The 17,341-nt window shown below is 31.0% G+C and overlaps 1 protein-coding gene across 1 annotated transcript; it reads right to left on the bottom strand.

The window, feature by feature from the left end:
• Positions 1-832: 832 nt before the first annotated feature.
• Smp_166960 (putative ubiquitin-protein ligase BRE1) lies at positions 833-9,150 on the bottom strand (the record flags this gene model as incomplete). Its single annotated transcript, XM_018795873.1, has 6 exons — positions 833-1,000; positions 2,785-3,718; positions 3,839-5,092; positions 5,117-5,629; positions 7,281-7,510; positions 9,075-9,150. The coding sequence occupies 6 exons, from the start codon at positions 9,148-9,150 to the stop codon at positions 960-962; spliced, it is 3,048 nt and encodes a 1,015-aa protein (XP_018650142.1). The 3' UTR covers positions 833-959.
• Between the last annotated feature and the right edge of the window lie 8,191 nt (positions 9,151-17,341).

Here is a 17,341-nt window from a genome sequence, read left to right as displayed (position 1 = left end):
TACAATTTATGCGTAAAGGCTAGTGACATTACCCGATTACCTAGACCGAAATAAATAGAGAGGGACTCATACTTCCTTCTATCAAAGGTTAACTTTGAATTTTGAAAAGAAGTATCTCTTAACTTTTTATTTATTTAAGAATTAGCACTAATAATAAAGAAAAAAAAATTATGAATAGACTTTTATTCACAAACAATATAAAACTGAATACTTGTAATATTTATCATATTAAGGGTAATTTCTGTTAGGTCTAAATTTAATATGTAGTAAAAAAAAGAGAAAATTTTTACATTCCTTTTTTATTATACTTACAAATCAAAATCAAAATGTAAGCTTGTAAAACTAACTGAATATTGAACAAAGTTAATCAGGTCTCCTGAATAGCTGAATAGATATTCAAAACAATATAAAAATATGTATCAAAAAAGAAATTTGCCTTTTTTTTAAAAAATGTCAACTATAAAATACAAAGTGAAGATTATAAATTCATGGGTTTGTTTAAATACATTATTTTTATTATTAGTAGTATTCCTTCTTCTCTACTAGTTTGTTTTATTAATAAAAAATAAAATTGTGAAGGAATGATAGATTAGTGTGTGAAATAAAGTTTTGTTTATCATTTCAAACAAAAATAATGACAATATACAAATTTCATATTGTTACTATTATTATTATTATTATTATTAGTAATAGCAGTAGTAGCAGTATTAGTAGTATTGTCAACGTATGGTAAAAAATATATATAAAATGAGTTTCATATTGAAAGTTTCAATATCATAAATGGTTTTATTTATTCTGACTTGTTAGATGTTTCTTATTGAAGTATTTCTGAATTTTGATTTATTTATTGATTGATTGACACTTTTTTGTTCTTTCTTTTTGCATCGTTGTCATCAACCTTTTTTTAAAAAAAAAATAATATACACTCTTTTGTACAAAAAAGAGGGCGCTTCTAATATTTATATTGTTTGTTTGTTTTCTCTCTGTAGACTTGTTTGTGCTGTCATAGTAAACAGAAGAAAAAAATAAGTGAATGAAAGAACAAATAATGTATTATTATGTTGGTGTTGTAAACTTGATATTTTCTCATATACAATTTATTGTAGTTGTTGTTAGTTTTTATTCAATTTTTTGAAAATTTACTGATCACAGGCTGTGAAGATATGATTGACATATGCTACATTTATTTTCTAAACCATAACAAATGTTTAGGTTAGGTAGTCGTTATCTTCAAATTTTGGGAGTCTTAAAAATTAATCAACCAAAAACTATAGTTCTATCAATTAAGTTGATAGTTGGTCGATACTCAGATGCATAAAATTCGAGCCTCAGTGCTTCCTACGAATGTACTTTTCTTGGGTTTACTGTTAAATCTTGCAATTTTCTAGCTGATGAAATGTATATTCTTCAGTAAGAAGCATAAAAACTAATTTATTTCTCAAGCAAATGCTTCTGTTAAATATAACTTCTACGTATAACTTCCTAATGGTAATTTAATTTTATCGATGAAGGTGAGAATGGAAGTATGAAGCATACAGCTATTCAATACATTTGCGTAATTTGTTTGTTATTGAGCAAGCGGAAATAATATGTAGGGAACACAGAACCTAAATTAGACTTTCCACCTGTTGTTAATTATCAATTAGTTACCCCTACAATTATAGGAAAACTTCTCATCCAGAGATTTGTACCAGAAATATTTAGCATTGGTATAAAAACTACGAATATCAGTCATCTAAACTGCATTAGGCTAAATAAAATATTAAGATACATTAATTCACCAGTTTCATGACAATATGTCACACCATATGTGAAGTCTGATGATACTACCCAGTTGCCCAAATCAAAGCAGGAGGAGTTGGGTCCAAAACAGGCTTAGTATCTGAAAGTCGAATGCCTTAACTACTAAACACTCCTAATAATCAGCCCTTAAATAGTAATTCAAGCAATATTTATTTTCCAGAACAGACTAGGTTACATTTTTTGTAGTTGTAGTGTTAGGGCAAACAGTTTGGAATGAGAAATTAAGTATCCATCTAATAAAGTTTTCGACTTAGAATTCAGGTCAAGACAGTACTCCCTACTTATTTTATCCAACAGTTCGATATTCAGATTGAAGTTTGTAGTTTTAAGCCTAAAATTTGATCGCTGTTGAGCATTTGCAGAGGTGTATGAATTCACTCAATCTGGATATATTCGTAAACACTCATATACACTGCAATGATATTTACAATATTTTATTTCCAAAAGATCTCATAACACAGGCTCTCAGTTAAATGTCAATCTTTTAAAGTTTGCACCCAAATAACACTTAAGACACAGATTTATTGATCATTATGAGTTTTATTGTACTCGTTTTACTATTTTCATATTAAAATAAACAAAAAAAGTCAATGGCATGCTGAGTAATAAAAGTTTTCAGCAATAAAATGTTTATACTTTTGCACTTTGTGCAATTTGTTCTCTGAATTCTAATATTATATGAGATCTTTCGACATGAATATGATTCAACAGCAAAGAGAAGGTTCTCATGCAATGAACCAGTTATTTAAATGAAAGACCTGCTATAAATAATCGTATATATATCACATTTAACCTGTAATTAGCTGTCATAGATAAATAATCAATCATTAGTAAGCAGTTATCAAATATAAACTGTGTATTTAACGTGTAAGTAAACATGTACCGGTTTTGTATATATTGCAGTTAACTTGATACTGAAATGCTGCGTACACATAAACTATTTTCTACTTCAATGGCTTTTTTTTATCATTGATAACTTACGGGTTAACCATTTTTTAGGGGATTGTATAAATTTTTTAGAATTTCTATTTTTCTCACAGCATAAACCACCATTTGTTGTTGATTCGGTCAATATTGTTGGTGTCTTAGACATTCCCGGTGTGTTTGTGACAGGATTGATCATTGACTGTGTACATGATAGTGTTGAAGCAGTTAAATAATTATCATTATTTTCTTTCACATTTAACGTCATCTCATCATGAATATGAACACCAGTGTTGTCTGTATAATTATTTTGAATAGATTGTAAATTATTCGAATTGTTGATTTCATTAATCCCTGTTAATTTTGATTTCGTCGTCATCATATTACCATTTAAATGCTTTTTTACATCATTTCTAGAATCATGATTGTGATTTGCATTGGACTGATCATTCAAAGTTAAATATTCATTGTGTAATTCTTTTTCTTGTTTTATGCAATCTTTAGATATGTCCATTTTATTATTATTATTAGTAGTAATAGAATTATTACTTACATTGTTTAAAATATGTTTGTTTTCACATAATGGTTGTGTACAATTTATCGGTTCTTTATTATTTAAACAGGGTACACAAGGATTATTATTATTGTGTAGTCCGTTAGATAGTACTGACTGATCTCTTTCCTTGAATTTTGTGGTTGTTGAATTGACTTGGTTAATTAACTTACACTGTTGACTTATTGATTGGTTGAATACATTCAAATAATCTTTCTGTTTTCCATCAGTTGAAATTGAATTCAGTGATATGTCATTTGTAGACTTGAATTTTGTTGTTGAATTGCTTTTGGCGAGATTTCCATTTATTAAACTTTCTTGTTGTCGACTATTTGTATTGATATTTGGGGATTTGTTATTAGTTTCAATAAGTTTCTGTCTTTTACTTTTTAATCCATTTGAACGTAACAGCGGTTTCGCAACGGAATTCGAGAATAGCTTTGTTGACAAGGATGATAAAGAGGACGATGTTGTTGATGGTTGTGATGATGGGGATGACAAAGATGATGATGATGACGATGTGAAATTTTTCGGTGATTTATCCAATGATGCTTTTACAGAATTAGTGCCGTTTTTCACCGGGTTACTAAGTGATTTCATATCATTACTTAATAATGGATAAGATTTTCGATTATTAACAGATCGACTTGATTTTAATGGATTTCGATTAATTACACTTTTATTGGTATTAACCTTCGCAATTGAATCATTTCGAATTTCTGTTTTCGACATACCATTAATAGACTGCTTACTGGATGGATATTTGTGGGAATTAGATTTTATCGACGATTCATATATCGGTAATTGTTGACTATCATTTTCATTCAACTGTTTATGTGAATGATCTGTATTATTATTGCTATTACTATGAGATATTGAACATAAAGGTTGTGGAATTCTAGAATGGATTAGTCCTTGCTTGTCTGAGCAGGATAGAACTGAACAGTCATCTGGATTTGAATCAGTATCGCGTGGATGAAAACTGCCTTTACGGGCTGATCTTAAAGGTTTAAATTTGATTTCTTGTGATCCATTAGTTATTAAATTGGGTGTATGTTTATTGGATAAACTATTTCTGAATACGGGTATTTTTGACTCACATTCTTTTAGCATAATATTTCCTTCATGATCTTGATTATCTAATGAATTCATAGTTTCACTTGTTCGATTGCTTAATACATTTATTTTTTCACTATTCAACATTGTACTTTCAGTTAGTTCTGATCCATCTTCTGTTAAATTATTTATCGATTTAACAACATTGGACAAGGAATCCATATGACAAGATACTCCATTCGTATTTTTAACAGCCGAATTCTCTTGTTTTAATTTACTCTTATTAGTTTGAATATTTTCTATATTGTCTTCATTATTTTGATCTAATTCAAACTCTTCTCTTACCAGTTCTAATAGTTGTGATGTTGAAAACTTCCCAGATAATTGATTTGAGTCACTTACTTCATTAAACTCTTTTGATTCTAGTAATTTGTTCTCACATATTAAATTATGCATTGAGACATTTATTGTATCTTTTAAACGATCAATGTTACTGCCTTCATCTTCGGATATTAACTGATGTGATTCATGAATAAATTTATTTATATGATCAAAATTATCATAATAATTATGATGAAAATGAAATAGATTTTGAATACTTTTAGCTCTTGTCTGATTGAATAAAGACAGATTAATAGTTTTTATTGATGTTTCATGTACTTCATCATTCCGGTCTATTTCTTCATTTGAATCACTATCTACATCAAATACTAATTGATATGATGAAGCTCTAATTAATTTGCTAGAATTGCTTAACTTTTGATTGTTATTACTAGTTACAAAATTGTTTGTATTATTGTCATGACATTGATTTGTGAATTCACTGTTAGGGTGAAGTAAATTTGATGTATTGCACAAAAAACCGGTATTTCCTGTTTTTAAATTCTGTGTACATGTACCTTCCAATGTTCTTTCTCTATCTAAGTAATTTTCTGTAACTGTAAATTCCCCATTGGAAATATCATCTTGGTTGGTGTTATGTTCAATATCAGTGATATTATTATTCTCAATATGGTTATCACTGAAGTCATCATAAGTTTTTGAATGTTCTTCACTATCATTTAATAAAACAGTAGCTAATAAATCATCAGATGTTAGTCGACATTCAATAATTTTTGGATTGTTTGATTGAATATGTTGTGCAATATGTTTAGAATTATATTTTTCAATGGCATTTAAGTCACCAAATAGTATAGTTGAAATGTCAGAGTCACCATCGATTGCAAAACCATTAATAGAGCCTACAGGAACTAAGTGTTCAGAGTTCGACAACATCATATCGTTTAAATAAACCTAAAAACAAGAAAAATTAAGGATAGAAAACAATATGTTCCCAACATTTTACGAATATAGCAATGGTTGATATCTGTAGTTGGAAGAAAACTGAATATTTGTCATAAGTGATCACACATAAAATTTTATCTAACTCATTATTATAGAAGTAGCCTTAGCCTTCTTTTATGTAAACGCTACATTGATATTGTAACTACTATTATTGTGTAGTCAGTTTTATGGATGCAACTCATTATAATTGTTCTAACAAGTATTACAGTTCAGTTGGTTGATTTGCGAAGATTCCTTTTATTTGAAGATAGTTTTATTCACATGCTGATAATAGTTGTGGAACTATTGATAACCAAGAAATGGTCAATAGATGTTCCAATTAACTCTGGGACTCTTTAGCATTGTGTATTCACAACTCCACAGTGAATTAAATCCTCACAAACAATTAGCTTATCAAACAGAATGTAAGCACTTCATCTAACAACTACTATACATGGTTTCTACACTGGTGTGTCAGCAATATACACTGACCGTGATTGGTACGTGGGCTATTTTCAAAATATATGACAGTTTTTTTCTGGTCGGTTCAAAATAACAGAAAGATTATCAGTTGAACACTTTCCGGAATGTTCGCTCATGTACCGGAATTAGTTCCCTCCAATGAATTAATGACTTTTTGAATAGTTTAAATGTGGTTAACTGATTTTACGTAATATTATGTAAATGAAATACTGAGAAGATGGTTCATCAGGTACGCTTTTATTTACTATTAATTATAAAGGCTTTTATTTTCACACTGTTGATACTCAGAAAGGGAATCATCACTCTCTTTTGTTAAACAGGTTCCTTAAATAGGTGTCTGCATGTCATTTGGGCTTACAGATTTATAATTTTTCGGGAAGTTTTTATCAGAAGAATACATAACGTATGTTTCTTCCTAATGGAGACCCATCAGCTGAATGTACCTTCATTTTGGACTTTATTTTTATCCACCATTCAAAGTATAATTAACCCTGAATATTCAATTGTCTGTAACATGTATTCACATCCTGAGAAGTAGTAATGATATGATTTATAGACACTTAGTTGTATGATATCGTAAATATGCGTGCATACGTAAAGTTAGTGATTAATGGATATTAAATACTACTCAGTTTAAACTACGCAAATCTGACTTCTAACCTGACGGTAAATAAATCATATAAAAGTGGTGTATTCACACATCATTCTGACTTATATCCAGGGTCAGGTGAATCCATATCAGCAGTTTTTGTGTTTTCACCAGGAGTCGTCAAATTTCGGGTTATTTTTAGTACCAATCACGGGCCAACAGACAATAACAAACACATACAACGAATAATAAATACTAAAACCTCTGAATAAGTTGGTAATTCCGTTGTTTCAATATCTTTGTAGATAATATTAGCTCTTTGGAAGATGTGTGCTATTTTGAGTCCAGTACGAACACCAGTATTGCATTACAAGCGAAATCAGAAAAAGATTTACAGATAGAGTTAAATGCAAGTTTCGGAAGTAACTGATATACACTACCCAAAATACATGATCTATATTGAGTAGAAGAAGAAGTATAGCACGCATTTGTGATGTCATGTAAAATAAAAGTTGTATGGAAAGTAAACTGCGTGAGAAAGACACTTACAACATAATATTCAGTTTTAATGACAACTCTGCACACAAAATTTTCATTAGCACGAAAACCAAATCGTTTCGCTGAACTACCATGTGATGATGTACTAGTCTCTGGTGAATTAGCATTAATATCCCAGCTACCGGTTGTTTCTATTAATATTTGCAATGGTTGTGTTTCAACAATTGGCAGTTCACATTCATCAGTTCTATCTTGTTCACTGAGTATAGTCGGATCAAAAGCTAAATAATCAGAGATTAAGTCGATTGAAAACCTGTTTAGCAAAATAAATAAAATGTGTAAAAAGGAGAAAAATATAAATCCAGGTTATTGAAAATAAAGTTTTACAAATAACATTAAAACCACTTGAGATACAAAAAAAGTTTAGTATCTGCTCCTTATGATTGAATTAACACAAAGTTTCTAGAAAAGTAATAATTGTAATTGCTACATTTCTTTAACAATAAAAAGGAAAACTGATCTGTTCAGTGTGGGCAAAAAAGTAAGGTTTTCAATTAATTAATAGAAAACGTTGAATAAATGTATCTAAGGTATAGTTAAAAGATTTGAGTTAGTCTAACTTCTTAAGGCATTGTCAGTTTGATTTATCTTGTGTGTCATGTCTAGTAAGTATACGAATTCTTGTTTGGTTTAAAAAGTAATGTCGCTTTTAAACTTCTCCTCATTTAATTCACAAGTAAATAAATACCATTTTAGGCTAATCGGTGGAGTATGACAAATAATTTACTTTACCAAAATTTTAAGTGTTGAGACTTTAGGAACTGATTTTCTTTAGTTTACTGAAAGCTCAATGCCTAATTTTAACACTGTTTACTTTATGCTAAGATATGCTAGTTATTCTTTTCATCAAGTACTTCAATTATATAACATCTTATTGCTCAGATAATAAGAAAAGGTCTGAGTTACCAGAGAATGAATTTAGTTATATTTTGACAATCAATATTTAGTTCAGTGAGTGGAGACAAATGGTGCGACATTAGTTCACTGTATTCATTTTTTTGGAGTTCAGTAGGGGTAATATTGATATTAATGTACTCGAAAAACGGTCATATCCATGGGTCACAGATAGCTAAAACCATTTAGGAGTATCAACGAGTCTGGAAAGGTAACATGAAACATAAACTGAAGAGCATGTGTTGATTGAATGTGTAAAGATTGATTGATATGTATCGTTCCTTCGAGATATCACAAAAGTGAGCTTCACATTATATATATATATATATATATATATATATATATATATATATATATATATATATATATTAGAATCTATGGATAGTTTTTAAAAAGGAAACTTTATGAATATTGAGTACAGCTTGAAGAAAAATTTCACTGAGAAATGGCATCAAATGAAGAAACAATGAAAACTAGGAACAACTTAACAATTTTTACTTCTGAAGCTCTAGTACTAGACAATGAACTGTAGAGTCAATCAAATTGGTAGGTTCACAGAAACTCATCAATAATACTAGCTGAGATTTATGGTGTATCACAAACCAACCGAGTTTGAAATACCAACTAGTAGATTTCAGTGCTCTCCATGAAATCTAATAATCTTTTTTCGGGGTATGTATAGTTGGAATCTGCTTTTTGGAGAATCGTTGATTTTGACTGAAGGAAAGTTTTAAGTGGGTCTAAAATAACTATCTATTACTGCCTGTTGTTAAATCTTCTAAATATTTAAAGATGTCGTAATTATTCTATTAATGTTTTCATGTAGGAATGAATTGCTGAGGTAATATGACCACAGTATATCATTGATTCATTATTATTCTATAGGATTACCTTTACCATTTTTTTCAATATTAGATAAGTTCAAAACTGCTGAACCTTTATGTAATATATTGATAGATATTGGCATTATAAAAGATTATTAGTTATTATCAAGTTCTGGATAGATACTGTGTTACATTTGTCTACCCTTGAAACCATTTAACGTATGGAATATTACGATTAATGTTCAAGTCATTAATAAAATAAATGTACACACTAGTTAAATGAGCATCAATCATAACTGCTTGGGTTGATATTGAACATTACGTGATGGTAATCCAAGATATGTATGATAAATGTTTGTTGTTTTTTCATTATTAACCGATTGACATTATCGCTTTGATGAACTTGATCTAGATTAATAAATGTCTATTTGCATTTACTTAACATTATTAAACGAATTACATATTAAAAATGTATGATGAGTTATAACAGTTGAAAAGCTCTTGAAGTGAAAGAGGCATCTATTTAATATTTTCATCTGTTGTTAATTAATTGTAAGAGAAATGGTAGTAATGTTAACAATCTGATAATGAGCTAATTTAATAATGTTAGGATATTTGTTGACAAAAAAGAACAACATATTTATATGATCTCTTAATACAAACCAACATTAAAATTTGAATTGAGCCTTCTTAGTGTAACAGTATTATATCCTAGCGAAGACATGAGTACGGGTAAATTCCGGGACCTGTTAATGGACTATTATTCTACATTTATTCTTATTGTTTAACTCTTAAGTAACTAGATTGTGTATATCTATATTCATCTTATTATAAGCTTCATTTTGACCTATGAATTATTACTGTACGAATTACTATTCTTAAATTATACTCAGTCTATTGATTAATATTATTCTCTATTTTATGGTGTGATGCGGTCTGTCTGTCTGGTATATAATCAGAGTATGGTTGAAATAAATGATTCGCATAGATTCGTATAGCAGAAGCTGCAATTGGTGTTCTGGACTCAATTAGAAGGGCTAGGCGGACAAAGGTCCAATAAGGTTGAACGTCATTGATTGGCACAGTATTGAGATTAGACAAGTCGTATTTCGATTGGTGGATAGTTTACGTAATAAAAGCCGGACATAAAAATCAATAACGAATTATCATACGTCCTATTCTTTCACAAAGTCATAACAAATTGGCGACGGCCTTTTATAAAGTCACAACAAACAGTATATTTCTAGTTTATTTTGTGCTAACATAATAATAAAAATTAAGTAAAATGAGTCCATTAAAAAATGTTTCCGTACTAACAGATATTCATTTACTTAGTTGAATAACACCATGCATTCGGTCATATTAATCCACAGATTAATAAAATGGTTTCAATTCAAAAAAGCTGATTTGTGAAGAAACTAGATGAAGATTAACCTGAACAGTTTGAATGAACTAAAAGGAAGTAAGCTTATGTGAAGTAGTCATTAGGGAAATATACATTAAATACACTTGAGCTCATTACATTTTAATCAATCACTAAATGGATATAACACAACAAGGTTCTAAAAGGCTGAAGTAACAGAAGACGATTGGAACTCCAAATTTGTAAGAATCCCTGACTTACAGTACTTATAAGCCATACATAGAACTAAAAGGATTACCTGTTTTCACGCCGTTGAAAAGAGGAATGTCACATTTAAACAACTTATAAGATAAGAAATGTTATGTCTATCAGAGTCATGTTTGCTGAATGCTTAAATGACTTGTGCTTTGCATTGAAACCCCGAGGTTGACGACGAATTGTGAAAACACAAAGGCTGGTATTATGGATTTACTACTGGGGTAAAACAAATCTGTACTGTCACTCTTTGTTTTCCCACTATGCGTTGTCAACTTCTGGATTTCAGTACCAAACACAAGTCAGTCAAGCATTGAGCAAACATAACGATGACAGACAACACGGAATTTTATAATCACAAGTGTTATCACAGGACTTTTATTATCGATATCAGTTTTATCAAGATAATCCGTTGACATATTATTATTACTGGCCTAAAATATGTAACGGATTTTGCAAGCAGGTTACCGAAGTCTATTGCAATCGACATTACGACAGAATAATTTTTCAAGTTTCACCTAATTAAAATTCAAGTATATAGCATCTAAGATAATATCCGTATTATCATATGGATCGTTAGATCGCAACAACTATTAGGGAAGCTACATAGATCATTAACCGCAAATTCTTTATCAGTTTGCGTTTAAATGACAAAAATTGCATTTTCGCGTTTCATTGAGTGTGGATACTAATTAAATGGAAAAATGTAAATAGAAGAAACATAAGTATAACAAAGAATTTAATGTGTCTGACATTTATATCAAGCAGTACTTGCTGGATGTGTAAATATAGATCTATTTGGATATCGTAAATAAACTTCTGAATCAGATTATATATATAGATATTTAGTCCGAAACCAGGGAACCTACATTTGTGATAATTTCCTCGAAGTTTTCCAACTTATAAATCTTTTGGCTTTGAAAAAGCAAATTTATTTTGAAATTTGTTATGAAATCATTTATCAGATGTCTACAGGATCTCTGTTTCTTTTAATTAGATTTGTCAATAGTGATTAAATACATTATGTATTTGTTATCATATCAGTATATGTTTCTGACAACACTGTCAAGAGAATTGATGTCGTTCTAGGGAACTCAACTTATGTTATTCCTAGTCACATCTTGACGAGACATCCGGGGTGTGACTACTTTGCTAAGGAACCGAAGTGTTTACATAACTCGATCACAAAGTAGTAATTAGTATAATTCCGTGCTGTCCTTAAGGTTGATAGAATTTTGTCGAACAAGTTTCATTGTGACCATTAGTCTACAACTAGTTATCATCAATGAAAGTGAACCACAATGTTGTCGGTGATCAACGAAACTTGGTTGAGTGAATTCCATCAGCATAAATGATTAGATAAGGTGAGACTACTCACCGTAAAGAGACCTATTAGTGTTCTTATCTTATCATCTTAATTTCATTTTTCAGCTAGTGGTTATCAAAGTTCTCATTATATCACCGAAAAAATAGTAAAATCCACTAAATATTTTATTTGCTTTTGGTTTATTTCCACTTGATTAGGGCATTCAAGTGTTATAATGACTTTCTGTATGGAATAATATTTTTATATGGAAAGAAGAAGTGTTAAATAGTCAGTCGAAATCAGTAGACAGATATATTACTCGAACTTTGTTTTTGTTAACATCCATTAGTAATGCATATCTAAACTCTTTAGGAAGCTTAAATTACAGTAATGAAATTTATACCATTCAGTACCACAGACAGAAATTACCGCTAAATCAGTCAAATCATGAGTGATATGCTGATTCAAACAACTAAATCTACAAAGAGAAAAAGTGTGACCTTAGGTAGATGGAGATTTGTGCAAACTTTTAATATATTCATAAGCGATTGTGCATGCTTTTGTACGATAACAAATCATTGGGATAAATTAAGAAGCGGCCTGCTTGAATACCTGGGCTACCTGTTTCTGCCATCTAAATATTTCAACAAGTTATCTGGGTTTTTCTTAATTTGTTTAAACTTATCATTATGTCTATTAATCGCATAACCTATACAGGCGCGTTTATGAAAAGCTTACATCCTTTCGCTGCAAAAATCACAAACAAGTACAATAAGAGACATCGTGGTGGTTGGCAATATGCATTAAAGAGAATGAACATTAATCAAATGTCGATTCCAGAGCTGCTTAATTCTAACTGTCGATCTCTAATTAACAAGGTGGACTATCTCCAATTTCTGCTAAGTCAAAACATGTATCGTAATTGTGGTGTCATCACCATTCAAGAATCTTGGTTAAATGACTTGCAGGATGATTGCTTAGTATCATTACGTGATTTTAATATCTATCGTCAGGATCGATCAAACAACAAAAAGACCTGTGGTGGCGGAGTAGCTACGTTTGTAAACGTTAACTGGTGTCGATCTACTTTTGCCTGTTTCAAGTTTTCAAATAACTTTATTGACTGTCTAACTTTAAGGTGCCGTCCAAAACACCTGAATAAATACAAATATATTTATGTTACCAATATCTACATGACTCCATACTGCACATCATCTGCGCTATCTGTCTTCGCTGATAAATTTACTGAATTCGCCGTTACTGCCTTCAGTGATTCACTTTCAATTGTATGTGGTGATTTCAATTCATGTGACTGTAGCTTCCTTACATCACTAGGTCACCTAAATGTAGTAGATTTTCCTACTCGTTTGAATGCTCATCTAGACTTGGTTTTCATCAATGATGTGGGTACCTATGTGACTCTCAAACGTGCTTCATTGTCTAGCTCGGATCACTGTATAATTCGTGTTCTACCTAAAGTATATGGTAAACATGGAAAGAGTACACACATACAACACACCAAAAAAGTAATATACAGGAATTATTCAGAAGAAAATTTACAAAATCTAAAAAACATGTTTCGTACGACCAACTGGGAATTATTTACAGATGACTCACTAGAAAACACAACTGATGTTATCACATGTTATCTTAAGTTCTGTTTTGATATTTGCTGTCCTGCCGAAACCTTCTTTGTAAGTTTTGATCGACTTACATCTCCACAACTAAAACGACTACGGAGGGTAAAAGAAAGGATGTACAAGGAGAAAAATACTACTGAAGTTCGTAAGTTAAATGTTCAGATAAACCTAGAGATTAGACGTCTCAACTCTGTGTTTACTCAAAAACTCCTATCTTGTAAAAGCTTTCCAAGTATGTGGAAACTCTTTAAAGAAATTACAGGGGACGGGCAGACTAGAAGCGATAACCAGCTGAATGTTTGTGACTTAAATAAGTCCTTTATACGTCAGTCATCTGACATCATGCTCCCTATATCCAAGGGTCTGAAGAATAATTGTGTTCCCAGTTTCACTGAAAATGATGTCCGAAAATGTCTCCAGTCTCTGAATTCATCCCAATGTTTAGGACCTGATGGTATCCCAAACCTCCCTTTTAAAAAATCTGCTGATGTTTTATGTTATCCATTGACGAATATCTTTAACAGCTCCTTCTCAACTAATGTCTTACCGAAAATGTGGAGAAAGATAAAGATAATCCCTATACCAAAGAAAGCTTCTGGTGATAAAAATGTGAAACTTAGACCCATTGCAATAACTTCACCTTTCCTCAAAATAATGGAAAAATTACTGATACAACCACTTCAACCTGCAATAAAAGAGCACTGTGATCCATATCAGTTTGCTTACAAGTGCAAAAGAAGCACCTTAGATGCCGTTGCTGTTCTGCATCACACTATAGTGTTCGGGTTGGAAAAGGGTAAGAAGTATGTTAAATGCGCTTTCCTGGACTTTACTTCTGCTTTTGATTCTATTCCAAGACACCTCTTACTTAACAAGCTGATCAGCGTCGACACTGACAGCTGGATAACCAATTGGCTATGTTCCTACCTTTCTGGAAGAGAACAGTACACTGTTTTTGAAGGAAAGTGTTCAACATCTCTACTGTCTACTGTAGGTGTGCCACAAGGAGCTGTTCTTTCACCTCTACTCTTCTCTTTTTTTCTGCATGATCTGCCATCTTCCACGGAAAACACTTTTGTAAAATATGCGGACGACCTCACTGTATGTATGCCGATTTCTACCTCCTTACATCCCATAGAAATGAATGAGTTACTATCTCGTATTGAAAGGTGGTCTGTTGGTAATGGTCTCTTACTCAATCCATCTAAATGTCAAGCTGTTCATTTTAGCTTGAGACATGGACAGAACCTACACTCTATTTTGGGATCCCATAATGCCTGTGCCATTGGAGACTCCTTAATAAACACAGTGTCGAAGGTCAAATATCTTGGTGTCATTTTTTCCTCTGATCTTTCTTGGTCTTCTCATGTTTTACTCTTATCGAAAAAAGTTTACCGTTTGACATACTACATAAAGAGGCTGCATGCTTTTGGGATTACTCGCCATTTACTCTTACAATTTGTAAATTCTTGCATATTACCTATTATTCTATATTGTTCTCCATTATTCTTTCCTGGGCTTTTGAGAAAAGACTTTGCTGTTTTGCGTAGAGTGCTGAAGGCAGTTTGCAAGGTATGTGGTGAATCTTTTGAAGTCATTAATAATATGCTTGTGGATAGACATCTTAAGTCTTGCAAACTCTTAGCAGGTGTTATCTTATCAGATACTAACCATCCGCTTCATTCATATCTTTCTCCTTGTATATCTCCTGGTAGAACGAGACGTAAATACATTAAAATCCATACACGCAAGCAAGTCTATAAAAGTTCTGTAATACCTTACTTAGCAAATTTACTTTGTGACGAACAGGCTGTTAGAGTTGACCTAGTAAATAACCTGTACTCTTAAGCATGTCTCAAATTCGATAATTTGTATAAACTCAGTTTTTCTTAAACCTTTTTCATTCCTTTTCTGTTTTTTTTGGTAAAAAAATTGTTGAAATAACTCGTGCTGAGAATTCTATATTGTACCAGATTATAATATTGAATAAAGCCATTAATAATAATGATGATAATAATAATAAGAAGAAGAACAGTAAAGTACCTACTTATAAGTAGTATAAATCTGTAAGCTATTAAATAGAGTTTGATAGGTTCTTTTTGCTTATTAACTGTTTAGGGTTAACAAATTAAGAATAAAATGCATAGATCAACTAAGTTCGACAGTTCATTATTTAAATACAAATTAAACTGTATCAACATAACATTCGATTTCTTTTATCTAACAGTCCATTAATAACAATAATTGTTAAGAACAGTTAAATCTACCATGTCGAATTGAGTGAAACATAAAGGCTTAAGATGTATGTGAAATATCTCAATTGAACGTAAAATCTCTTGACTTAAAATATGAATATAAAATGTGATTCTTTGAATGTATAATTATGAACAGGTTTTGTATTCATACAATTTGCGTAGAAGCTATTCCTTGCCGATATATATTTTAAATTCATTTATTATTTAAAACAAGTTTGAAAAACGAATAATCTGGTTAAATTATTATCATTCAAGAAGGATAGGAATATGTTGTTTTTGTCATTTGCTTTACCAAAAAACAGAACTTTAAAGTTGAACATTTTGTTATATGATAGCAATAAATGGAGACGAAGTTTAACAGTATAGTAGCATCTCCTACACAAATAACCTATCTATCTAATATCAAGTGACACATGTTTAAATTGTATTAGAAAGATCAGACCTATCATGATTTCTTATAAATCATTGATAAATATCAACAAAGATGGAAACAAGATCCTGAACTTCCGCTGATTTCTTCCAGTCATATAAGGTGAGAAATATCCTACCATATGAATTATCCCACAGAATTAACCACATACAAACTATACACCTAAAATATGGAGAAACAAGATAAAGAACGGTTGTCTACACAACGTCACCAACAAATGTTTACCAGACTTATCATATGTAGAAACAAACGGATTATTCTACCACATATGAAGGACACATCAAAAACCACAAATAGAATATTGTAGTTGCCAGGACTATGTGTCGTTCACAATCCAGCAAATCACTCCACTTAATTATATACAAACCGAAAGACTAAATAACCAAAGAAGACAAATCGAACATTTTCTACAAGATAAATTGCTTTAATCACGAGAAATATAACATCGAACAAAGTCCTCGTCCTCCGAAAGTGTTGCATGATATTTCCGTCACTTAAAATAGTGACCACAACGAAATTTAATGACAGTATTTGATCATCTTCAAAGGCTAAACAATATGAAATAAGTCACTAATATTATGTTAGACTTGAGACAATAATTGGAGATATAAATTGTTTGATGTTATCAATATTTCCATTTATTTTTACTGTGATAATTAAGTTGAAATATTTTTTTAAAAATTTCATGTTTATCAATTTCAGTATTAAAAGTAAACAAGAAGGAAAATTTATGGCTTAAATATAATATGCTTACTTACTTAGTTACGCCTGTTAACCACAATAGAACATAGATCGCCTACCAGCATTCTACAACAAACTCTGTCTAAGGCCTTCCCTTCTTGTTCTATTCAGTTGTTGTTCATTCTTCTCATGTCGGTCTCCATTTCTCGGCTTAATGTGTTCTTTGGTCTTCCTCCTTTCCTTTGGCTTTCAGGATTCCATGTGAGGGCTTGCCTTGTGACGCAGTTGGGTGATTTCCTCAATATGTATCCTGTCCACTTCCAACGCTTCTTCCTGATTTCTTCTTGATAGTGTTTGGCCAACGGATCCGAAGTATCATGCGTAGATAACTGTTAATGAACACC

Source organism: Schistosoma mansoni, chromosome 2, assembly GCF_000237925.1.
Source record: "Schistosoma mansoni strain Puerto Rico chromosome 2, complete genome".
In the NCBI taxonomy this organism is placed as follows: Eukaryota; Metazoa; Platyhelminthes; class Trematoda; order Strigeidida; family Schistosomatidae; genus Schistosoma; species Schistosoma mansoni.
The sequence above is the reverse complement of the archived record's forward strand: the minus strand, read 5'-3'. Positions and strand labels throughout refer to the sequence as shown.